The sequence below is a fragment of the Giraffa tippelskirchi genome, chromosome 1, assembly GCF_054371585.1.
Source record: "Giraffa tippelskirchi isolate mGirTip1 chromosome 1, T2T-mGirTip1v1.2.pri, whole genome shotgun sequence".
Lineage (NCBI taxonomy): Eukaryota > Metazoa > Chordata > Mammalia > Artiodactyla > Giraffidae > Giraffa > Giraffa tippelskirchi.
Genome location: NC_137275.1, coordinates 205,084,738 through 205,111,426, shown reverse-complemented (window position 1 = coordinate 205,111,426; position 26,689 = coordinate 205,084,738). Strand labels below are relative to the sequence as shown.

At 43.9% G+C, this 26,689-nt stretch overlaps 1 protein-coding gene across 2 annotated transcripts; it reads left to right on the top strand.

The window, feature by feature from the left end:
* The first annotated feature begins 17,376 nt into the window (after positions 1 to 17,376).
* LOC145531068 (deubiquitinase OTUD6B-like) lies at positions 17,377 to 18,568 on the top strand. Of its 2 annotated transcripts, XM_081553854.1 has the most exons (2): positions 17,397 to 17,648; positions 17,715 to 18,568. In XM_081553854.1, the coding sequence occupies exons 1-2, from the start codon at positions 17,406 to 17,408 to the stop codon at positions 18,285 to 18,287; spliced, it is 816 nt and encodes a 271-aa protein (XP_081409980.1). In that variant the 5' UTR covers positions 17,397 to 17,405; the 3' UTR covers positions 18,288 to 18,568. The 2 variants fall into 2 exon arrangements, with proteins under 2 accessions (XP_081409077.1, XP_081409980.1); XM_081552951.1 differs by having other exon boundaries at positions 17,377 to 18,568.
* The last annotated feature ends 8,121 nt before the right edge of the window (positions 18,569 to 26,689 follow it).

The following is a 26,689-nucleotide window of genomic DNA, read 5'->3' as shown; positions in this document are numbered from 1 at the left end:
TTATTTAAACTACGACATTTAAACTAGTAGCAGTGTAATTCGGATAGCAGTTAGCTTGTATCTGTTCTAAGTATTACTACATCTCAGGCTTCCCACTGCTCACCTGGTTCAGCAAGTTGCCTTATATCAACAATTACTTTGGCTGATGAACATGAAGTTTATGAAGGTGTTTGTTCCTAACCAGTGTCATCCCTACTAGGCTCCGCCCCATGGAGTAGCTTCCAACTGCCATATAAGCATTTTAGTTCTCTGTGACAATAAAGAAGGGTGTGGTGTAACTTCTAGAATGAGAAGACCAAGTAAAATGTAAATTGCAGCGTGTTCTCAGTCAAAATTCTCCCAGCCAACCACCATTGGCTAACAGACTGCTAATACATTGGAATCCGCTAGGGCTGTTACTGCCCAGCCTCCTCCAGCCAAGGGCTTTCTGCGAGGCAGCAGGACAAACTCGTATTCCTTGTTCAAGCAGGATTTGTTTGGCTGTGGTCAGGACTTGCCTGGTTGGGTTGTCATACCTGTACTTCTCAGGTTTTACGCACCCTTTATAGTTTTATCATGAGGTGCAAAGTTACATTTCAAGTTACTTACCATTACTATCAGAAAAATCCAAAATCTTTTCCTCAGTTTCTGTGTGTTTATAATTTAAAATATTCTAAAATTGTCATTTGTTTCCAAAATGCTTAAAACCGTTCTGATTTCACATGGAAGAAGGGTGAAAGGCATGATTTCTGTCTAGATGCCATCTTACTACAGTAGCTCTGTTTTCTTATCTCTATCTCCTTTGGAGAAAAGACCAACTTTACCTGCTTGATCTTTCTGATGTGGGAGAATTTACTGGATTTCAAAACATTTTAAATATTTTGAGGAGAGAAACTGTTAGAATGGGACCTTTGTGTACCAGGTTTTTTAAATATTTTCATTATACTGTGGAAAGCATCCTAGGTTTGACGTAGTAGTTTTTATGCTCATTCAGCACTGAACTGAATTAGAAATTTTTCAAAATTTATTTGAGGCTTTTACTCTGAGGCTGATTGTTAATTTTTCCAAGAAAATTAAGTTTGTTTTGTAACTAACCATATTAACAAAATTTCCTTTGCACTTTGTAGAAACCATAATGTCCATAAATTATACGTACCTTTATTTCTTTTTTCAGGGTCATGTTAATATAATTTTGTGCTTAATTTATTTACTTTTTATGATCTCTAAAGCCAAGATTTTAAGATTCTTGTGTCACAAATTTTTTTCAGATAGTAGAGTCCTATCTAGTCCCCTGGGAAGTACTAACCAGAGTATCCTTTTGAAAAAGTTCTGGTGTGAGTTATTTTGAGCAGAAAATCCCCCCAAAAGGGAAGTATATGAAAGTATGTTACTGAAAAACGGAGTAAGCTAATGCAGTGCCTAGGTTACCTTTATGTGTTAGAAGAAATGCTCTGAGCAGATCCATCTCAGGTTCACCCGAGAGTCCCATCTTTAAATGGCTCCCCACCTCAGGCTGTCTGCCACCTCCCAAGTGGCTGACAAATTTGTGTGAAGCTGAGTGCTTGGGCAGAGGCCCACAGTGGAGTCAGGAGGTCCTCCATTAGGGCCTCTCACTGCCTGCAGAGCATGTCCGTAACATTGTAACTGGTGTCATCCCGCATGGCATCTGTAAAGTCGAGGGAGCATCCCAGGCCTCAAGGGCTAGTGGTGAGTGTAGTCCCTGGTAAAGAGATTGTGTCCTGTCTGCTGGACGTTGAGATGGCACTCAAATCTCAGGTCACAATATCCACCTACCCCCTACTTCTTCCTGGAAGGAGGAGTAGTGAGATAACTGCTCCCTTTGCACAAAGATCAGTTGTGTAACCACTGTCTCAGTCACACTCCTATTGTGAATGGTCAGGAGGCCCCAGAAGAAAACGGTCATAGGCAAAAAAGTGTCAAGTGCAAATCCCAAGTGACCATAATGGATTTACAGCTTTGAGAGATGGTCCTCCCTGACTGTTAATGGATAATGTGTTTGATGGTGGGTTTGCTGTGGCAGCTAGGCACACTTCTCATTTTTCAACGTGGGAATTCTTGCTCTGAGTGGTGCCTTTAAAGGCCAGTGAGGATCTAATAGCTCCCTTTCACCTTACTACCACACATTGGTAACCAGGGTTGCAGAGAAAAGGGCAGCTACCCAGCCCCAGGTGGCCTCTTGGAGCTGATGGCTAAGCAGGTACATTTACTGTGATGAAATGTTGGCTGATGCGACCATTTTCTCTCTCACAAATTAGTTCCGAGTCTCTTAGTGCTTTTATTTCCCTAGCCCTAGAGTGAAAACCACAATCACAGAAAACTAACCAAAATAATCACATGGATCACAGCCTCATAAAACTCGAATAAAACTATGAGCCAGTCTGTGTAGAGCCACCTAAGATAGATAGGTCATGCTGCAGAGATCTGACAAAACGTGGTCCACTGGAGAATGGAATGGCAACATACTTCAGCATTCTTGCTTTGAGAAGCCCATGAACAGCATGAAGAGGTGAAAAGATAGGACACTAAGAGATGAACCCCCCCAGCTGGGTAGGTGTCCACTATGCTACTGGGAAAGAGTGGAGAAATAGCTTCAGAAGAAATGAAGAGGCTGAGCCAAAGCAGAAACGATGCAGTTGTGGATGTGTCTGGTGGTGGAAGTAAAGTCCAGTGCTGTAAAGAACAATATTACATGGAAACCTGGAATGTTAGGTCCATGAATCAAGGTAAATTTGAAATGGTCAAATAGGAGATGGGAAGAGTGAGCATCAACATTTTAGAAATCAGTGAACTAAAAAGGACGGGGATGGGTGAGTTTAATTCAAATGACCGTTATATATACAGCTGTGGGCAAGAATCCCTTGGAAGGAATGGAGTAGCCCTCATAGTCCACAAAACAGTATGAAATGCAGTACTTCGTGCAGTCTCAAGAATGACAAAATGGTCTCGGTTGTTTCCAAGGCAAAACCAGCATCACAGTTACCCAAGTCTGTGCCCCAACCACTAATGCTGAAAAAGCTGAAGTTGAACAGTTCTGTTAAGACCTACAAGACCTTCTAGAACTAACACAAAAAAGATGTCCTTTTTATCATAGGGACTTCACTGCAAAAGTAGAAAGTCAAGAGACCTGGAATAACAGGCAAGTTTGGCCTTGGAGTACAAAATGAAGCTGGGCAAAGACTAATAGTTTTGCCAAGAGAATGCACTGGTCATAGGAAACACTCTCTTCCAACAATAGAAGGGACGACTCTACACATGGAAATCACCAGATGGTTCATATCAAAATCAGATTGATCATAGTCTTTGTAGCTGAAGATGGAGAAGCTCTCTACAACAGGCAAAAACAAGACTGGGAGCTGACTGTGCTTCAGATCATGAGCTCCTTATTGCAAAATTCAGACTTAAACTAGAGACAACCACTAGGCAATTCAAGTATGACCTTAATCAAATCCCTTATGATTACACAGTGGAGGTGACGAATAGATTCAAGGGATTAGATCTGATAGAGTGCCTGAAGAACTATGGACAGAGGTTTGTGACATTGTATAGGAAGTGTTGACCAAAACCGTGCCTAAGCAAAAGAAATGCAAAAAGGCCAAATGGTTGTCTGAGGAGGCCTTACAAATAGATGAGAAAAGAACAGAAGTGAAAGACAAAGGAGAAAAAGATATACCCATCTGAATGCAGAGTTCCAAAGAATAGCAAGGGGAGATAAAAAGCTTTCCTCATTAATCAATGCAAAGAAATAGAGGAGAACAATAGAATGGGACAGACTAGAGATCTCTTAAATTAGAGATACCAAGGGAACATTTCATGCAAAAATGGGCACAATAAAGGACAGAAGCGATGTGGACCTAATAGAAGCAGAAGATACTAAGAAGAGGTGGCAAGAATACACAGAGGAACTGTATAAAAAAAGTCTTAATGACCCTGATAACCACGATGGTGTGATCACTCACCTAAGAGCTCTCAGACATCCTGGAATGCAAAGTCAAGTGGGCTTTAGGGAAGCATTTCTAGGAACAAAACTAGTGGAAGTGATGGATTTCAGTTGAGCTATTTCAAATCCTAAAAGATGATGCTGATAAAGTATTGCACTCAATATGCCAGCAAATTTGGAAATTTAGCAGTAGCCACAAGACAGGAAAAGGGCAGTTTTCATTCCAATCCTAAAGAAGGGCTATGTCAAAAAATGTTAAAACCACACAGTTGCGCTCATTTCACATGTTAGCAAGGTAATGATCAAAATCGTTCAAGCTAGGCTTCAACAGTGCGAGAACTGAGAACTTATAGATGTACAAGCTAGGTTTAGAAAAAGCAGAGGAACCAGAGATCAAATTGCCAACATCTATCTGTTAGATAACACAGAAAGCAAGGGAATTCCAGAAAAATACCTACTTCTGCTTCATTGACTATGCTAAATTCTTTGTGTGGATCACAACAAACTGTGGAAAATTCTTCAAGAGATGGGAATTGCAGACCACCTTACCTGTCTCCTGAGAAACCTATATATAGCAGGTCAAGAAGCAACAGTTAGAACTGGACATGGAACAACGGACTGGTTCCAAATTGGGAAAGGAGTACAAGGCTGTATATTGTCACCCAGTTTAATTTTGAAAGGAGTACAAGGCTGTATATTGTCACCCAGTTTAATTTCTATGTTGAGTACATCTTGCAAAATGTCAGGCTGGATGAAGCACAGGCTGGAATCAAGATAACTGGGAGAAATATCAAGAACCTCAGATACACAGGTGACCCCTATGGCAGAAAGTGAAGAGGAACTAAAGATCCTCTTAATGAAAGTGAAAGAGGAGAGTGAAAAGGCTGGCTTAATACCCAACATTCAAAAACCTAAGATCATGGCATCCAGTCACATCATTTCATGGCAAATAAAAGGGAAAAAAGTGGAAACAGTGGCAGACTTTTATTTTCTTGCGGTCCAAAATCACTGGATGGTGATTGCAGCCATGAAATGAAAAGACACTTGAAAGCTATGACAAACCTAGTGAGCATTTTAAAAAGCAGAGACAAAACTTTGCTGACAAAGATCCATCTAATCAAAGCTATGGTTTTTCCAGTAGTCATGTATGGATGTGAGAGTTGGACCATAATTCAAAGTCCAAGAGTTGATGAAGGCTCAGGGAATCCTGGCATGCTGCAGTCCATAGGGTTTAAGAGTAGGACATGTTAGCAACTGAACAATAACAATGATTTCTTTGGCTGTGCGCTGAAGAATTGATGCTTTCGAATTGTGGTGCCGGAGAAGATTCTTGAGAGGCCCTTCAAAACCAAGGAGATCAAACCAGTCATTGCTGATGGAAATCAACCCTGAATCATTCCAAGCATCTATCATTGGAAGGACTGATGATGAAGCTGAATCTCCTATACTTTAGTCACCAGATGTGAAGAACTGAGTCACTGGAAAAGATCCTGATACTGGGAAAGATTGAGGGCAAGAGGAGAAGGTGGCAGCAGAGGATGAGATGGTTGGATGGCATCACTGACTCAGTGGACATGAGTTTGAGCAAGCTCTGGGAGATAGTGAAGGACAGGTGAGGCTGCCGTGGTGCAATTCATGGGGTCGCAAAGAGTCAGACGTGACAGCGACTGAACAGTTTCTGCATGTGCTACTTTACAAGGTTTCTCCATATCAGTTTCCAGTTGCTGTCACTGCAAGGGAATTCCTCCTCCACAGCATAACTGGGAACACCTTGCTATTCCTCTTGGGCATTTTGCACGTCCTTTGCAGTCTGCCCCTGCCATCCTGGTGTTTCCATGGCCTGGATGTTTTACTCAATAAGTTAGTGGTCGGCTAATGCCACCCACAGCCTTGACCTGGCAGTGACCGCCAGTTTCTCATTTCTTCTCAGGTTTGGGTGTGCTTCCTCCTTCAGGATCCAGACAAGAAAGACAGCTGCATCCAGATGCAAAGGGAAGAGAGCCACCTTCCATGTTCCAGTGGGACTTACTCTCCATTCTTTGTTACTGTTACTGAGTCCCTAAGTTTGTGTCTGATTCCTTATGGCCCCATGAACTGCAGCATGCCACATTTATGGGAGATCACCTCTGGGTGCTGCTGACTACACTTTGCCATGAGAGCTTTGTTGCCCCTAGTGTGCACCATGTGTTCCAAAATGTATAGTGTTTCATGAAAAATGAAGCCCTAAAAAGAAGGCCCACAGTATAATGCAGACAAATGTTCATCCTTAGGCACTGGTTGCCGTCTTTCACAGCATGGGAACCTAAGATTTTGAGTCCAAGGGAAAAGGCAGCCAAGTGATACCCACCTCTGTTCTTGTGGCAGCCTTGGCCTTGGCCTTGGCCTGTGCTTTGTTTTATGGCCCATGTCTCAGAAGCCTCTGATGCTAGTCGTTTCAAAACTGCTTTGATTTATTTCCTGTCTGTGTAGATGTATTCGTTTCTATGAATATCAGTGATAAGTCTCTCAGTCGTGTCCAACTCTTTGCAACCCCATGAATCGCAGCACGCCAGGCCTCCCTGTCCATCACCAACTCCCGGAGTTTACACAAACTCATGTCCATCAAGTCGGTGATGCCATCCAGCCATCTCATCCTCTGTCGTCCCCTTCTCCTGCCCCCAATCCCTCCCAGCATCAGGGTCTTTTCCAATGGGTCAACTCTTCGCATGAGGTGGCCAAAGTATTGGAGTTTCAGCTTCAACATCAGTCCTTCCAATGAACACCCAGAACTGATCTCCTTTAGGATGGACTGGTTGGATCTTCTTGCAGTCCAAGGGATTCTCAAGAGTCTTCTCAAACACCACAGTTCAAAAGCATCAATTCTTCGCCACTCAGCTTTCTTCACAGTCCAACTCTCACATCCATACATGACTACTGGAAAAACCACAGCCTTGACTAGACGGACCTTTGTTGGCAAAGTAATGTCTCTGCTTTAAAATATGCTGTCTAGGTTGGTCATAACTTTCCTTCCAAGGAGTAAGAATCTTTTAATTTCATGGCTGCAATCACCATCAGCAGTGATTTTGGAGCCCCCCAAAATAAAGTCTGATACTGTTTCCACTGTTTCCCTATCTATTTCCCATGAAGTGATGGGACCAGATGCCATGATCTTAGTTTTCTGAATGTGGAGCTTTAAGCCAACTTTTTCACTCTCCTCTTTCACTTTCATCAAGAGGCATTTTAGTTCCTCTTCACTTTGTGCCATAAGGGTGATGTCATCTGCATATCTGAAGTTATTGATATTTCTCCCGGCAATCTTCATTCCAGCTTGTGCTTCTTCCAGCCTAGCGTTTCTCATGATGTACTCTGCGTATAAGTTAAATAAGCAGGTTGACAATATACAGCCTTGATGTACTCCTTTTCCTCTTGTCTAAATTATGTACAAAAGAGTAAAACCTAATATCAGTCCTAGGTTATAATGTCTTTAAAAAAAAAATACTGTATTTTGGAGAGGTTGGTCACCACAACAATGAATTAATGGTTAATGAGTAACTCACACTGCCTCCATCCTTCTCTCCGTCTGGGACCCACAGCAGTTGTGGATTGGAAGGCCTCCTCCAGGGGTGTGTCCTGACTTTGCAATAAGTTGAAATTGTCTTTTAAAACCCACAAATCCACATTTGATCGTTTCTAAGGAAGTCCTTAGAAATACAGTTGCCTGGTGGTTGCTATTAAGAAATGGGATTTACTGGTGCATCTGAATGAGAGATGAAAGTGTCTCAAGAATAAAAGGTGTTTTTTTCCCAAGGGGCACACCACACAGCATGCAGGGTCTTAGCTTCCTGACCAGAGATTGAACCTGTGCCCTCTGTGGTTTAAGTGCAGAGTCTTAACTGCTGGACTGCTGGGGAATTCCCTAAAAGGTGGTTTGGATTTGTGAATGAAGAACCTAGAAAGAGAAGCTTGCAACCTGTGGCTTGTGGAGGATTCTGGTGGAGAGATGTTATGGACCCTTAGTTATCACTTACCCCTCATCTGCTGATGGCTACCAACACAACGGTGAGCAATAAACCCTTTCCAAGGGAGCAACAAGCAACTCAGACCTAACCAGGGTAAAGCAGCTGAAATCAGGGTAAAGTCTTCTGAAATGACCTTGCATTTCAGAAGAACATCTTGGAAGAATCCAAGATGGAGAGAAATCCTGGGTAGGACAGTAATGTTGTAAGCATTTCAGAGTCAGATTTTCTCAGGCTGTTCAGTTGCTCAGACATGTCATACTCTTTGGAACCCTATGGACTGCAGCACACCAGGCTTCTCTGCCCTTCACTATCTCCCAGAGTTTGCTCAGTCATGTCCATTGAGTCAGTAATGCCATCCAACCATCTCGTCCTCTGTCGTCCGCTTCTCCCACCTTCAGTCTTTCCCAGCATCAGGGTGTTTTCCTATGAGTTGGCTCTCCATATCAGGTTGCCAAAGTATTGGAGTTTCAGCTTCAGCATCAGTCCTTCAAATGAATGTTCAGAGTTGATTTCCTTTGGGATTTACTGGTTTGATTTCCTTGCAGTCCAAGGGACTCTCAAAAGTGTTCTCCAACACCACAGTTCAAAAGCATCAATTCTTCAGCGCTCAGCCTTCTTTATGGTCCAACTCTCACATCCGTACATGACTACTGGAAAAACCATAGCTTCGACTATATGGACCTTTGTCAGAAAGTAATGTCTCTGCTTTTTAATATGCTGTCTAGGTTTGTCATAGCTTTTCTTCCAAGGAGCAAGCATCCTTTAATTTCATGGCTCTCCTGCAGTGATTTTGGAACCCAAGAAAATTTAAGTCTGTCACTGTTTCCATTATTTCCCCATCTGTTTGCCATGAAGTGATGGGACCAATGCCATGATCTTAATTTTTTGAATGTTGGGTTTTAAGTTAGCTTTTTTTACTCTCCTCTTTCACTTTCATCAAGAGGCTCTTTAGTTCCTCTTTACTTTCTGAAACAAGGGTGGTGTCATCTGCATATCTGAGGTTGTTGATATTTCTCCCAGTAGTCTTGATTCCAGCTTGTGCTTCATCTAGCCTGGCATTTCGCATGATGTACTCTTCATATTAATTAAATCAGCAGGGTGACAATATGCAGCCTTGATGTACTTTTTTCCAAATTTTGAACCAGTCCGTTGTTCCATGTCCAGTTCTAACTGTTCCTTCTTACTGGTATACAGGTTTCTGTATCTCATATCAGAGATATTAACATCTGACAAAATAAGGACTCCAAGGAGAAGCATGTGTGTCTGCATGAAGACACTCGGGAGAAACGTGAGCCCACGGTACTGTAGGCTGTGTCTCCCCCAAATTCCCGTGTTAAATCCTGATGCTCCATGTGATGGTGTTAGGTGAGACCTTCGGGAGGTGACGAGGGCATGAGGGTAGAGCCCCTACTGGGATTGGTGACTTTACAAAAGTGACCCTAGAGAGCTCCCTTGCTCCTTCCTGTATGTGATGGTGGATAGCAGTAAGTCATCTGTCTATGAACCAGGAAGCCGGTCCTCCTGCTGGTGCCTGGATCTTGGAATTATAGCCTCCAGAACTGTGAGCAGTTCTTGTCTATAAGCCACCCAGTATTTGGTTTTCTGTCACAGCAGCCCAACTGGACCAAGACATAGCAGTTACTCAGATTAATCAGGCAGCAAAATGCCATGTGTGTACGTGCGGGGAAACTGGTTGCTCTGTGTGTATGTTTCATATATGAGATATAAAAATCTTCGAGTAACTTCTTCAAGGTTAGGCACTATCATCATTTTACAGATGGGGCCACTTGAGTGTCTGAGTAGTAAGACTCAGATCTGTTCTATAGAAAGCTAAGCTTGCACTGAGCAGCTTAGACAAGGCTGTCCAGTAGAACCTTGGGGGATGAGGGACATATTCTGTCTGTGCTGCCCAATGCGGTAGCTGCGTGTGGTTTCTAAGCACCCAGAATGGTCCTTGGGCCTGAGGAACTGAATTTTTAATTTTATTTCATTGTAATATAAATAGCTACCTGTGGCCTGTAGCTGCTGTGGCACATAGTGCGGACAAGGCCTTAGCATAACCTAACCTGGCTGGTTGTCTCATCGCTTTTCTGTAAACTGTACAGGTAAGTCTTGATACCATGTGTTTGCCAGTAGATAGGGTGCATTCCATGCATTTCAGTGGTGGCCATCTGCCTCCTTCCTGTTTCTCCCTGTAAGTTCAGTGTGACTTTTTCGGGGGCTTCAGTTCAGGAACAAAGAGTCTTCGAATAGTGGGCTGTGAGAGCCTCAGTTTCTTCCCTGGAGCCAGCAGGGATCATGTGCAAAAGACTGAAGTAGGGTGGGTGGTCGCATCTTAAAAAGGGCAGGGAGACCTCAAGGTCCAGGATCCATCCAGTTGTGGGCACCTGCCTGTTGGAGGGCAATGCACAGTGGGTGGTTCCTGTCCTTTCCTGAACTCACACCTGCCAATGTGAGCAGGACCTGACCATATCAGTCAGCCTCCATGCAGCTGGTCTTCATTCAGACCTCTGACTTCCTCAGTATATTTCACTTTGTCTCAATATATACAGATTTACAAAACATGCTCTCAAAGGACAGGCTGAAAAATCCTGACCTTTCTCAGGAGAGAGGTTTGTGTGTTTTACCCACAGGTTTTATAGACAGTCTGCATGTATATTAGAATCAATCTTACTTTTCCCTTTCTCTGCTGGTCCCAGAGATTGAGAACAGGGTCGCGTGTGTACTCACAAGTGTGTAAGTGTGCACACATGAGTATGCATGTGTGTCTGTGTTCAAGTGGGTATACAAGCATGTGTTTAAATATGCATGCATATGTATACACACCCATATATAAAGTATATGCATGTGTAACGTGTGAATACATGGACATGTGTTAGCATAGGCATGTGTGGCTTACCAGGTGGTACTGGTGATAAAGAACCTGCCTGCCAATGCAGGAGACATATGAGATGCGGGTTCGATCCCTGGGTCAGGAAGATCCCCTGGAGGAGGGCACAGCAACCCACTTCAGTATTCTTTCCTGGAGAATCCCATGGGCAGAGGAGCCTGGTGGGCTACAGTCCATAGGATCACGAAGAGTTGGACACGACCAAAGTGACTCAGCACACCCATGCATGTGCAGGTGAGTATGAATAGGTGAGTGTGCATGTGCACGGGAAGCAGACACCTGTCTCTGGGGGTTGGGGTGACAACACAGATGGAAAGATGAGTAAAGCAGCTGTGGAGGCCAGTGAGGAGAGGGGAGGGCTGAGGCCTGATAGGCTGATGAGGACGAGGCTCGCAGAGAACAGAATGTTCCTGACTAAGGGCCTCTGAGCAGAGCAGCTGCCCAGGGTGTTGCTCTAAGACTTGCCGGTTGGTTGGAGACAAGTGGGTTGAGAGCACGATTCTCCTGAAGCATGAAATGCAGATTCTGACTCAGTGGGCGTGGGGTGAGGCCTGAGAGTCTGCCTTTCTAACCAGCTCCGGGTTGGAGCTGCCTCCAGAGTAGCCTGGTGTGTAGAGGGCAGGGCTGCACAGAGAAACCCAGAGACTTGGGCTATCTGAGCTGCCTCAGGGCCCTGGAGAGGTCGCCTAGCCTTCTGGAGCTGTAGTCAGGCAAGGTGAGAGGCCCACACGGGCCCCCTGTGATGTAAGACAGGGTGGCGAGGTATATGGAGCTTCTGCTCTGCTCTGAGGGTCAAAGACCCCATGAGCTTGTGACACTGTGTCACTGCTTGGGCTGGCTGGATGAACCACTGTGGAGTCAACTGCAGGAGTCACCAAGACAGGCGCTTTATATCCACAAGAGGCTCTGCACAGTTATGACTGGAGAAAAAGGTCACCAGGCCTGGAATGGGGAAGAAACCTCCAGAGATGATGCAATGAATCGGCCTTGAGGAAGGAGGAATTGGAGACTGAAAACTGAAAGGGCTTTGGAAAGTCTAGCTTGCCTGCAGAGTGTTTTCTGGACAGCCCTGCAGGTCAGTCTTGGGAACCTCAGGAAAGAGGTTACTGAGAGCTATGGCAAACCACTAGGAATGCAGTTGTGTGAGTTGTTACCTTTGGGCTTCATCCTAGGTGATCAGTGCCCATCTTGACCAGCTGGCTGGAGACTGTAACACCACACTCTGAGGATAACCACACATATTGGGCCTCAGATCCACCCTGGCCAACTGTCTTCAGAGATTGTCTCTGGGTTGTGTGTCCCTTGCCTTGGTTGCATCAAGTGATGGTAAGTGGATCGCTATGATGTCTGTAATTTGCTCTAACAAATTAAGTCACTCTGTTGCTAATAGGAGCTCAGTAGCATCAATTTCAGAGAAGGTAATGGCACCCCACTCCAGTACTCTTGCCTGGAAAATCCCATGGATGGAGGAACCTGGTAGGCTATAGTCCATGGGGTCGCTAAGAGTTGGACACGACTAAAGTGACTTAGCAGCAGCAGCAGCAGCATCAATTTACATTAAAGTGATAATGAGAAGGACTTTCCTGTCAGTCCAGTGGTTAAGACTGCCTTCCAATGCAGAGGGTATGGATTCAGTCTCTGCTTGGGAGAGCTATGATCCCACATGCCTCATGGCCAAAAAACCAGAACATAAACAACAGAAGCAATATTGTAACAAATTCAATACAGATTTTTTAAATGGTTCACATCAAAAAAAATCTTTAAATATATGATAATGAGAGACACAATAGCTTACTATTTGCCGGGCACTTTTCTAGAGACTTTGTGTATATTTCATTAAATCTCCCAACAGACATTACCATCTGCATTTTACAGACATGGAAGCTGAGGTTGAGAGATGATAAATAACTTGCACAAGGTCACCCAGATAAGAAGTGGTTGGATCTGCTTCAGGTATCCTGTACATACACAGCTGTCATATCACAGTTCCAAGTACACTTGAACATGCTCATGATTACGTGTCAGATTGTGAGTTTTGGCATGATAAAGGAAATCTATTGACTCAAAAGTAATGTATTCACGCTCATTCCACACCAAGATGGCTCTACTCAAAAAGACAGGTGTTAGTGAGGATGTGGGAAAATGGGAACCATTGTTCATATTGCTGGTAGGAAGGCATATGGTGCTGTCACTTTGGAAAACAGCCGGAGTCCCACTCCAGCTGGTCCAGGGGCCCCAAAGGGAAGAACGGCATCAGCGAAAGGAAAGAAAGGAGACAGAGAGTTTTTTGATGGCCCAAGGACCATAATCTTTATTGCTTTAGTCTCTATTTATATAGCACATGTTCTTCTATGTAATGATTCTTACAATATTTTTCCATTCAGATCAACATTCCCTGATTCTAAGATGTGTTAAAAGTTTTTTCCTAGTCTTTTTTCACATTTTGGTTACATGTTTACCCCGAAACCTATTTTTATTCTACTAAAACATAGTCTATGAATCATATTATTCCATCTAGTTATTCTGTACAGCCTGCTACTATAGCGAATACAGCATCTTGCTTCATTGAATAAATACTATAGTGGTGTCTAAGGGCAAAAGTTTGTCATAGTACAGCCATTGTCAGTGGTGGTTGGTTTACCAGCTACCCACATAACAAGGCTATTTCTGGCAGGGGCAAGTCTTTTGCAGTTTACCTAAAAACAATTTACAATACAATTCACATATTTCTATCCATTTACACTTAGATTCTAAGGGGCACAAATATCTCTAGCATCCCAATCTTTGTGAGAAAAGGCAATTGGCTTAGTTTCTGTAATTTTCCCTGATACATGACCCAAGATTTCCAGTCATCAATAATAATCTCCTCATGAGGCCAGATCACAATAGGCTTAGGGCTTGTTTTCCAAATGATCATGGCCTTATTCCCTGGCTGAATGTTAGGGACCTACCAGCCAGGGGCCTCAGTAGGTTTAATCATTTTTGGAATGTTTCTCTGGGGTAAGGGATCATTTTTGTTTTTCCTGGACTCTCATGACCTCATCATGGAAGCCCCTACAACTCCAGCCATCAAAGAATGAAACAGAGTTAGCCACAACAAAAGCATAGAAACAGGAAGTGAAGGTTCCGATCCAGGAGAGAAACTGCTTTGCAGTTTCTTCTTGAGTGGTGCCGTGACTTTGTCATCTGGCAGTAGTTCCAGAACGGCTCCCAACAGAAAACAGTCTGATGGTTCCTCAAAATGGTAAACAGGGTTACTACACAAACCAGTGCTTCCACTCCTGGGTTTAAACCCAAGAGGAATGAAAACATGACCACGTAAAAGTTTGCACACACATGTTCATAGCTGCATTATTCACTGTAGACAAAAAGAAGAAACAACCCAAATGTCCATCAACTGATGACTACATGAGCAAAATATGGTCTATCCATACAGTGGAGTAGTATTCAGCTATGAAAGAAAGGAAATACTGGTACATGTGAACCTTGAAACATCACACTGAGTGAAAGAAACCAGACACACAGGCCGTGTCAGGTTTCCATTGCTACGAAATGTCCAGAATAAGGTAATCTATAGAGATAGATTGAGGGCAGGAGGAGAAGGGGACAGCAGAGGATGAGACGGTTGGATGGCATCACCGACTCGATGGACATGAGTTTGAGCAAGCTGTGGGAGTTGGTGATGGACAGAGAAGCCTGGCATGCTGCAGTCCATGGGTCACAAAGACTCGGACATGACTGAGCAACTGAATTGAACTAAACTGATAGAGACAGATGAGGAAGCAGATCAGAGGTTGCCAGAAGCTGGGTGGGAATGGGGAGTGACTGTTCAGTGACTGTTCTGGGGGTTCTTTTTTGGATTATGAAAATGTTGTGGAACTAGATGGTGGAGATGGTTGTACAACCTTGTAAATATACTAAAAAACAAAAAGCCCCCACTGAATTCAAAGTTTACTTTTACAGGGCTTCCCAGGTGGCTTAGTGGTAAGGAATCTGCCTGCAATGCAGGAGGCACAGGAAATATGGGTTCAATCCCTGGGTCAGGAAAATCCCCTGAAGAAGGGAATGGCAACCCACTCCAGTATTCGTGCCTGGGGAATTCCATGGGTGGAGGAGCCTGGCGGGCTACAGTCCCTGGGGTCACAAAGAGTCAGACACAACTGAGTGACTAACACTTTAACTTTTTCACTTTTAAAGGGTGAACTTTATGTGAATTTTATCTCAATTTTTAAAAGGTCAATGATGGAATCTGGAGAAGACAGGGACCACAGTCCAGGTCACTACGTGGAGCCTACCAGACCAAGTGCTGGGGACGTGGACAACACCCAGCTTGTCAGGAAGCACCATGCTCTGTCTAAGATCAGTGTGTCTGCTCACCTGGGACCTCCTCCTGTTCATTGACCTGTTGTAGTGAGCCCATTGCTCGCCAAACAGATCTTTGGGCATCTTGCCAATTAAGAGAGTCTTTTCAGGATTTGTAAATGAGGAAGTTTAGGTGAAATTGGAATGAAGCCATGGGTTGATAGGCTTGCCCTGCAGAGCTGCATGGGCCTCCTTGGGAACCGCAAAGATAAGAGAGGCAAGAGCGTGTGTTGAGAGACCTCTGGTCTGAAGCTGTGCCCCCAGATTGAACCTCTGGGCTGTGTCCCTGTGTCAGAGACTCAGGTCCCTTAGGGACAGTGGGCTGCTTTACTCTCATAACTTTCATTCTGTGTGGCAAATGTCTGATCGTCTAGGACTTTAGAGGCTCAAGCTATGTAAATTTCATGCCAGCCACCCAGAGCCCAAATCTAAACAGGAGAGTCAGCCTGCTCCTCACAAAGCTCACAGCCCACAGGGGAGGATGGGCTCAAACTACTAGTATCACTAACTATCCTGCAACACCATGTGGTTATATATACTATATAAGCTATATATGACTTATACAGTTATACAACTCACACAGCTATGTTCATTGGTTACAGAGTGAAACGTGCTCAGTGTGAGTTAACCTGGCCTGACATGGTCCGGGGGTTGAAGGTGGACTTGCTGGGACAGGGCATTTAAGCAGAGGCCTGAAGCGGGAGGAGGACTAGTGAACTGAAGAGAGGCAGAAGAAACAGCGTGTGCAAAGGCCCTGGGGTGAGGAAGCACATGGCTTGTTATGTTAGAGAAACTGGAGGGTGGGCAGTGAGGGTGGCAAAGGAGAGATGGGCAGGATGAAGTTTGGTCTCAACAACCATCTCAGGCAATATAATTAATGATCACTGTTAGTGTACTCAGGCCAGAGGGGGCCAGTGAGAGCCACACCTGCTTGTGTCCTATATCCTCTAACACACACTCACACTTTGTATTTCTCTGTTTTAATTCTCTCACAGACTTCTTTGTAAGATCAGCTCTTATCAATAAAGGCTTTCTAACTTCCTCATGGGGGCTGAGCTTGTGGCTCAGTGGTAAAGAATCTGCCTGCCAATGCAGGAGACTCAGGTTCGGTCCCTGGATTGGGAAGATCCCCTGGAGGAGGAAATGGCAACCCACTCTGCTGTTCTTGCCTGGAAAATTCCATGGACAGAGGAGGCTGCCAGTCTAGGGTTCATAGGGTCACAAAGAGTCAGACAGGGCTAAGCAACTGACCATGAACTTACTCATGCCACATATTTGTGATCTATCAGAGAGCACTCCATGCCTTTTGTTAGTTCATTCAAGGGTGTTACAGGGATTTCCATTTGTAGTTACACTTGAGGTCTCTGGGGCTGCCCACTGGCTTCTGAAAACAATAGTCCTCTCAGACAGAGTCATTGCCTGTGGACCAGATCTCTGCAGCAGAGAAGGCGAGGGGGTAGTACACAGAGCCCTGTGTTTTAGGGGATCCTCTGGAAGCAAAGCAACAACATAGTATATATTCTGTTCTGGCAAAACAAGTTTGGGTGGCAGGACAGTAGGTCGAGGTCCCGTGTGTGTGTGTGTGTGTGTGAGAGAGAGAGAGAGCGCGCGCGCAAGTGAGCAGTGGCAGGGGTTACAGGGAAAGGACAGCCAGAGTGCCAGCCATTCACCATGTGCTTTTAGAGGCTTGAAGGACGCTGTATATGGGGAGTCTGGAGATAGTAGCCTACAGGTACCTTGAGCTAACGGTTTCCATTATTGTACATGTGGAACTCGAGATCTCTCATTGGAAACTAACCATCTCTTAGCAAGAAATCATTTCAGCTCTCCATGTCCTAACAGGTGACTCATCTCTGCCTCCATTTTCTGTCACGCAGGGTGTAGTGGCCAGGCTTCAGATCTCAACCTTTAAAATGGGCTGATTACTCCCTTTAGGGCCTCTTTAAGGGGCTGTCACAGGGAGTGAGTGTGCCCTCCACCAGAGTGACCCCAGGAAGGGCAAAGGCACTGCAGGTCTGAGTAGACGCACTTGTCGAATAGTGATTCTGAACTGCCTTGTCTCCCTGGGATTCCATCACATTCAGTAGGAAAAGTATCTGGCATGATACCTTATACAAGATAGAAATTTTAGACAAAGTACCACCTAGGATATTTTCCACAACAGTGATAGAAAACATTAGCTCAGGCGCTGTTCTCTTCGGTGCGTGTGCTGGGCATCATGGAGGCTGTATTGACTGAGGAGCTTGATGAGGAGGAACAGCTGGTGAGACGGCATCGCAAAGAGAAGAAGGAGCTGCAAGCCAAAATACAGAGTATGAAGAATGCTGTTCCCAGGAATGACAAAAAGAGGAGGAAGCAACTTACAGAAGATGTTGCTAAGTTAGAAGCAGAAATGGAACAGAAGCATAGAGAGGAGCTGGATCAGTTGAAGCTGACTTCTAAAGAGAGTAAAATAGATTCTGTTGCTGTTACTATTTCAAACTTGGTACTTGAGAATCAGCCACTTCGGATATCAAAAGCACAAAAGAGACGGGACAAAAAGGCTGCATTGGAGAAGGAGCGGGAAGAAAGGATAGCCGAAGCTGAAATTGAAAACTTAAGTGGAGCTAGACATATAGAAAGTGAAAAACTTGCTCAAATATTGGCAGCTAGACAGTTGGAAATTAAGCAGATTCCATCTGATGGCCACTGTATGTATAGAGCCATTGAAGATCAGCTGAAAGAGCAGAACGGCGTTCTGACTGTGGCTGCCTTAAGATGTCAGACTGCTAACTATATGCAAAGTCATGTGGAAGACTTTCTGCCATTTTTAACAAATCCTAATACAGGAGAAATGTATACTCCAGAAGAGTTTGGAAAGTACTGTGATGATATTGTAAACACAGCTGCATGGGGGGGTCAACTTAAGCTAAGAGCCCTATCTCACATTTTACGGACACCAATAGAGAAAATACAGGCAGATTCTCCTCCTATAGTAGTTGGTGAAGAATATCCAGAAGATCCATTAATACTTGTTTATATGAGACATGCATATGGCTTAGGAGAACACTACAATTCTGTTACACGGTTGGTGAACACAGCTACTGAAAATTGCAGCTAGTCTATAAAATGTTGCTATTATGTCAGTGTGCTGATCTGAGTATTAATACCAAGTATTGGATTATTCTCAGTGTTTCTGAAAAAACACAACTACCTTAAATCAGTTTTATGGCAAAGCTACTAATAGGTTTTAAAAAAATGTGTCCGAGAGAAACTTTAACCAGTGTCCCCTTAATGGTGTTTTAAAAACACTTGTAAGTTCTTTGTGGAGAATATAATTTATAGACCAAGATGATACCCCGATTGTTGATATTTTTATTAAATATAAAATTCTGAACATTCTATTCTGTGTTGATATTGTTAAAAAATATTTTTTTCTCCTTATTACTGAAAGCTTTCAGTAACCATATCAATGTAATTTTTCGTGAAGAAGTGAAATGACTCAGTCTCTTTGACATTGCAATAATGTGGTGGTGGTGATAGCAAATTTAATTAATGTTTATAAATAATTTGATTGCAGTAACATTGCTGTTGATGGGATTAATGCTGTGACTTTTTTAAAAATTTATTTTTGGTTGGAGGATAATTGCTTTGCAATGTTGTGTTGATTTCTGCCATGTAACAACATGAATCAGCTATAAGTATACGTATATCCCTTCCCTCTGGAACCTCCCTCCTATCCCTCCCCATCCCACCCCTTTAGGTTGATGCTGTGACATTTTTGTATAACCCCATCAAAGTGCAGCTAAGAAGGTTGCTTTAATAAAAATAAAAATAAGTCTTTTATTTGTATATAAAAAAAAAAAGAAAAAGAAAACATTAGCTCAGACAAGGATGGATCATCTCCCATAACTGAACACTCTCAGAAGGGGAGGTGTGATGAGGTGTACTACATCAGGGTCACCTCTGTCTTCTCCATGATCAGTTTTACCCATAGCCTGACAGCATGATGGGTGCTGCTGTCCCAGGCATCATGTCCACTCCTGGTCCAGTCCCGAGGACCTAAGTCTGTTAAGGAACAGTAGGACCCTGGGTAAGAGGATGAGGACATAGGAGAGAAAGTCCACACAGACAGGTACTTTCCTGGGGATCCCCCTTGCCTGTTGGGAGGTCAGACAGAGGAGTTGGGGTGGTCAGGACCCTGCTCGCAAGGATGTATGCCAGCTTACCAACAATCAGGGCAAAGAGAAATGGACTGCTACCTTGCTGCACTTCCCAGCCCGAAATGCATACCAGATGGGGCTTCTAGTACCAGCAGCAACTAGGCATTGAATCTGGGGTGGATGGGCCCTGGGAGAAGACTCAGTCTAGCTGCACAGGCAGCCTGGGGGTCTGGGGTGTGATGTGGTTTGAACCTTGGAGCCCACTGTCAGTGCATTAACTGGGGCACAGGTCCAGCAGAACCAGGGGTTGCTGGCATGCACATCTGGGCGGTGCCTCAGAAACACACGTCTTACACGGACAGCCCCTGGGGAGGAATTTGCAGCAGTTCCTTTCCTGGTAGGAGTGCTCTGGTTCTGCCCACCCCTTACCACAGTTTGGAGCTGGAGCTGGGATGAACATGTCCTAAGAGAGACCTGCTATAGAGGCAGCCAGGTCCCATGCGGCAGCACAGCCACCTTGGTCCCTATAGCCACAGCGCCCTGGCCCCCAGCACCAGCCCAGGACGAGGTCTAGGATAAACACAATGGAGAAAAGGATGTGACCTTGGGCTGCTTCCACGTGACCATGGACTACAGCACATGTGGTGAATGGGTTCACTGTGACCACAGGGACCTCAGTTGCTTCAGCACTCACCTCCTTTGGGACAGAGCATGCAGTCAAAGGCAACAGTGTTATTTAATCCATCCATCAGGGCTTCTACTCCAACACCTGGGGAGCAGACCCTGCCCCTGACAGGGCTGTGATGGCTATGGAACAAAGAGGAGCCCCTGCCCAATAACCAGTGCTGGCTCTGGATATCACAACATTAATTACACCCACTGTTGAGGGGATACGGCTTCCCAGATGGCTCAGAGGTAAATAACCCACATGCAGTGCAGGTGACACAGGAGACACAGGTTCGATCCTTGAGTTGGCAAGATCCCCTGGAGAAGGAAATGGCAACCCACTCCAGTATACTTGCCTGAAAAACCCCATGGACAGGAGCCTGGTGGGCTATAATCCTTGAGTTCGCAAAAAGTCGAACATGACTGAGTTACTGAGCACAGCACATCACGTGGGAAACAGCACACACCGAGAAAAGACACCCGTATCAAAAATATTGGACTCACACAGTCTACACAGAGGTGCTCCCACAGAAAAACACCCCTTCAAGGACCATAATAGATAATTTTCTCCTAAAGTTATACAGGCAGAGAAAGTGAAGTAAAATGAAAAATCAGAGGAATCACTCTCAATTAAAAGAACAAGAAAAATCCCATGAAAGAACAAATAATGAAACAGACTTCACCAGTCTACAAGACACTGAGCTCAAAAAAGAGGTAATAAAAATGCTGAAGGAAATAAAGATTTTAAATAGAAATGCAGATCACTCTAACAAGAAACTAGAAACTATAAAAAGGAACCAATCAAAATTAGACAACTCAATTGCTGAGATAAAAACCAATCTAGAAGCAGTGAATACCAAACTAAGTAACACAGAAGAACAAGTAAGTGATCTGGAAAATAGAATAATGGAAATCACCCAATCAGAACAGCACACAGAAAGGCAAATGAAAACAAATGAAAGCAACATACGAGATTTGTGGGATAATATAAAGCATGAAAAATAAAGGTACCAGAAGGAGAAAAGAGAGAGAAGGGGATCAAAAATGTATTTGAAGAAATGATGGCTGAAAAATTCCAAAACTTCAAGAAGGAAATAGATATTCAGGTGCAGGAAGTACAGAGGGTACCAAATAAGATGAACCCAAACAGACCCAGACTAAGACATAAATATTATAATTAAAATAAAGAGTTGATATAATTAAACTTAAAGAGAAGATTCTAAAGGCAGCAGAAGCAGGGACAGAGGATGAGATGGTTGGATGGCATCACCAACTCAGTGAACACAAGTTTGAGCAAACTCCAAGAGATAGTGAGGGACAAGGAAACCTGATGTGCTACAGTTCATGGGGTTGCAAAAAGTTGGACACAACTTAATAACTGAACAAAGTAGCAAAAGAAAAACTAGTCAGTCACAAGAGAACCTTCATAAGGCTATCAGCTGATTTCTCTGCAGAAATTTTGCAGGCCAGAATGGAGTGGCATGATATATTCAAAGTCCTGAAAGAGGAAAACTCACAACCAAGGATACTCTACCCAGGAAGATTATCATTTAGAATAGAGAGAAAGAATTTCTCAGAAAAACAAAAGCCAGAAGAATACAACAGTACTAAACCTCTTCTAAAAGAAATATTGAAAGGTGTTTTCTAAATAGAAAAGGAGCAAGAATCCATAGAAAAGGGAAAATCACAATAGGAAAGGCAAATATATAAAACTATTGAAGATCACTTTAAAAAGTCTATTGTTTAGTCACTAAGTTGTGTTGAACTCTTTTGCAACCCCAGGGACTATAGCCCACCAGGCTCCACTATCCATGGGATTTCCCAGGCAAGAATACTAGAGTGGGTTGCCATATCCTTCTTCAGGAGATCTTCCCAACCCAGGGATCGAACCCAGGTCTCCTGCATTGGGAGATGAATTCTTTACCACTGAGCCACCAGTTGTTCAGTCACTCAGTCGTGTCTGACTGGGGCATGCCAGGCTTCCCTGTCCTTCACCATCTTCCTGAATTTGTTCCAACTCATGTCCATTGAGTCAGTGATGCCATCCAACCATCTCATCCTCTGTCGCCTTCTCTTCCTGCCCTCAATCCTTCCCAGCATCAGGGTCTTTTCCAATGATTTGGCTCTTCACATCAGGTGGCCAAAGTATTGGAGCTTCAGCTTCAGCATCAATTTATTCAATGAATATTCAGGGTTCATTTCCTTTAGGATTGACTTGTTTGATCTCCTTGCTGTCCAAGGGACTCTCAACAGTCTTCTCCAGTTTGAAAGCATCAATTCTTTGGCACTCAGCCTTCTTTATGGTCCAGCTCTTACATCTGTACATGAATATTGGAAAAAATCATACATTTGGCTATCTGGAACTTTGTCAGCAAAGTATGTCTCTGCTTCTTAATACACTGTCTAGGTTTGTCATAGCTTTTCTTCCAAGGAGCAAGCGTCTTTTAACTTCATGGCTTCAGTCACTGTCCACAGTGATTTTGGAGTCTAAGAAAATAAAGTCTGTCACTGTTTCCATTTTTCCCTCTTCTATTTGCCATGAAGTGATGGGACCAGATGCCATGATCTTACTTTTTTGAATGTTGAGTTTTAAGCCAGCTTTTTCACTCTCCTCTTTCATCTTCATCGAGAGACTCTTTAGTTCCTCTCGCTTTCTGCCACTAGAATGCTATCATCTGCATATCTGAGGTTGTTGATATTTCTCCCCACAACCTTGATTCCAGCTTGTGATTTATCCAACCCGGCATTTCACATGATGTATTCTGCATAGAAGTTAAATAAGCAGGGTGACAATATACAGCCTTGTTGTGCTCCTTTCCCAAAATTTGAGCCAGTCCTTTGCTCCATGTCCAGTTTTAACTGTTGTTTATTGTCCTGCATACAGATTTCTCAGGAGGCAGGTAAGGTGGTCCGGTATTCCCACCTCTTGAAGAATTTTCCAAAGTTTGTTTTGATCTACACAGTCAAAGGCTTTAGCATAGTCAATAAAGCAGAAATAGATGTTTTTCCAAAATTCCCTTGCTTTCTCTATGATCCAACAAATGTTGGTAAATTTTATCTCTGGTTCCTCTGCCTTTTTTCTAAATCCAGTTTGTACATCTGGAAGTTTTCTGTACATCAGGAAGTATATTTGTCTCCTGAGAAACCTGTATGCAGATCAAGAAGCAACAGTTAGAACCTTACATGGAACAACAGACTGGTTCAAAATTAGGAAAGATATACATCAAGTTTATATACTGTCACCCTGCTTATTTAACTTCTACACAGTACATTATGGGAAATGCCGGGCTGGATGAAACACAAGCTGGAATCAAGATTGCTGGGAAAAATATCAACAAGTCCAGATAGGCAGATGATACCACTCTAAAGGCAGACAGCAAGAGGAATTAAAGATCCTCTTGATGAAGGTGAAAGAGAAGAGTAAAAAAGCTGGCCTGAAACTCAACATTAAAAAAAGTAAGATCATGGCATCTGGTTCCAACACTTCATGGCAAATAGAACAGGAAAAATGGAAACAGTGACAGACTTTATTTTTTTGGGCTCAAAAATCACTGCAGACAGAAACTGCAGCCATGAAATTATTAATAAAAGATGCTTGCTTCTTGGAAGGAAAACTATGACAAACCTAGACAGTGTATTAAAAAGCAGAGACATCACTTTGCCAACAAAGGTCCATATAGTCAAAGCTATTGTTTTTCCAGTAGTCATGTGTAGATGTGAATGTTGGACTATAAAGAAGGCTGAGCACCGAAGAATTGATGCTTTCTAATTGTGATGTTAGAGAAGGCTCTTGAGAGTCCTTTGGACTGCAAGTAGATCAAACCAGTCAATCCTAAAGGAAATTAACCCTGAATATTCATTGAACGGACTGATGCTGAAGCTGAAGCTCCAATACTTTGGCCACCTGATGTGAAGAGCTGACTTATTGGAAGAGACCCTGATGCTGGGAAGGATTGAGGGCAGAAGAGAAAGGGGTGACAGAGGATGAGATGGTTGGATGGCATCACCGACTCGATGGACATGACTTTGAGCAAACTCTGGGAGATAGTGAAGGGCAGGGAAGCCTGGTGTGCTGCCGTCCATGGGGTCCTAAAGAGTCAGACATAACTAGTAGTTTGTAAAGGTGGCTCAGCTGGAGAAATATCCCCAGAGAGGCCAGTACTCCCTGTAGGGGACAGTCACATTTATAGAGTTCACTGTCTAACCAGGGCACTACCTTAAGCCAACACTTGTAGCAACTGCAAGGCTTACCATGCCAGCAAACTGAAAGGCAGATGCATGTCATTTTTTTTTTTTTTTAAGGAGAGTAGTTTACAACTGCTGCTTGCGTGCATACATGCTTAGTTGCTTCAGTTGTGTCCTAATCTGCAACCCCATTGGCTGTAGCAAGCCAGGCTGCTCTGCCCACAGGCAGCCATTGTCAGAGTCTGGTTACTGCACTAGGTTAGTGATTCTCATTCCTGCACAAGTTAAAGGCAGCAAGTTGGGAACTCTGTATTTTCAGTTTTGTATCCATTGCCCTACCCATGTCCAGTATTCTACGGCTGGTCTGAGGCTGCCTCCAAGAGCCGTCAGACTCCTTTTCCTCAGCGGGCCCCAAGAACTGCCCTCTGCATGTGTCAGAATGGGGCTATTGAGTGCACTGAGCCCCCAGATCACATTTGTTCTAACAGTGGGTGGCATCCTCCCTTCTCCGTGTGACCAGGGGGAAGAAGAATGAGCACGTTGGGCCCCTGGAGGGCCTGGAAAGATAGGAAGAAAGTCTCCTGCCCTTGCAAGCAGTCCCTGAGCCAGCAGCACCCTAGGACACTTCTGTCCTCTTCCTGGGAAGGGAGAGAGGCCTGCAGGGCATTCCTGGCCTGCAGCAAGGCTGTGTCCTGGCCTGTGTGGGATGTTTATCTTAAGCTGCATCTTTGTTTTGTGTGATTTTCCAAATTCCTTTTTTTCTTTTCAGTAAAAGCTTAAAGAAGCACATGGATGAGATAAGAAAAATCCATGGAGGGGCGAGAAAGAACACCAGAAACTAAACGTCTATGGAGAGATGCCAGATGCTGTTGCCTCTACATGTCAGAAGTTGGGATGGAAAAAGTCTACATAAAAAATACTTGCCTTTGTCTTTAACCTTTTAGTTAAGAATTGAAGACAGTTTCCCTTGGTGGGGATACCATTGGCTTCTGGATATGATTGCCTTGTGCTTGGTGTTGATAAAAATGTGAGCAGGCCTGGGAGTTGCATGGTTTTCTCATTATCCAAATGCTAGCTCCTTGAGGCTGCCAAGTTTGGTCTGGTGCGGAGCCTCCTCTATAGGTGGATGCGAGGATGAAGTAAGATCAAATATTATAGCTGTGTTCACGCTTCCTGTTCTTACTCCCACCCGGCTTATCAAACTTCCTGCCAAAGTCAGGCCAACTGCTCTCCCAACGTGTCTGAAACAGCCCTCAGGACAGACGTGAGAGACTGGAGAGATGGGGATTCTTAGAATGCTAAAAGTGAGAGCTGGAAATACATCCTTCCACCTCTGCCCAAACTGGACAGATCTTTATTAACTCATTATTAACTGGGAGATTTTTGCAGAAAGTAGTGCCTGTGGCCAGCGATTTTTATTTTGGCTGGCCGAAAATTAATTCTGTTACTTCACTAACACTTTGCGGGTTATTGCATTCAGTAGTTACACCTGATACACCCGTAAAGTCTTCTCCAGCACCATGAGTTTCATTTTCACTTTCCATATAAGAATCAATCACTGAAGTTTTTTGTCTTTTTGTTGGTCTAATACTCACATCATCTGAATTAGAACTATGTTCTGAAGAACTATCATCTTCTGAGACACTGGTATATATGTCTCTCAGACAATCAGAGAAAGTATCTGGATAAAATTCACGGAAAAACTCTTCTTCACTCAAAATTTTGCAATGCATCATTTTTGAAAATTTTATGGTAATTTACTTATGTGTATAATATACACAAAGTTGGAACAAAAACCCAACAGAGCAAAATGTGAATGATAACGACAAACATAAGTTGTATAATAATCAGTGTTAAGCTCCAACAGCTTCACACAGTGACGTTAATTGTATCATTCTGTAAAAACATATTGTCATGTCTCAGGTCAGTAATGTGTTAAGTCACCAGCAGGCTCACAGCCCAGTCATCTTCCTCCCTCCTTGCTCCAGAAGGGACTTAAATCAACCAATAGAAATAGACAAGTTAAAAAAAGACAACGTGAAACTGGAAAGAGAAAATGAGGGTGGGGAAGCCTGGCCGGGCACATTAGCTGATCCGAGCCTGAGTACCCAGGGAATGGGTTCTGAGTATTGGGGTTCCCCAAGGCTGGATCCCCATCTGTGCTGGGAATCAGTGTAGGGCCCCTGAGTTCTGCTTGGCCACTGAGGCACCTGTGCTCCTGGGGAGTCGCAACTTTTCTTTCTGTTTTTCCCTGTACACTGAACTATCTCCAAATCCTACTTAGATTACAGTTATCTTGAAATAAAAAGACCAACAATCACCAAACACACTGGAAGTGAGGAAAGTGCCCTCAATGGGCAGCATGGCCTGGACTGGACGTGAAGGCCTGCCCAGGAGCAGAGGAGAGCTAGAGGTGCTGCCGGCAGGTGGATGCTGAGGTCAGGCTCATGGCGCTTGGGAATGGGCTCGGAAGCCCAGGAAGTCCAGCTCCATTGTAAATTTAATCTGA

Excerpts from the sequence above, each read along its gene's own strand:
- LOC145531068 (XM_081552951.1), top strand. The coding sequence starts at position 17,406 with ATGGAGGCTGTATTGACTGAGGAGCTTGATGAGGAGGAACAGCTGGTG.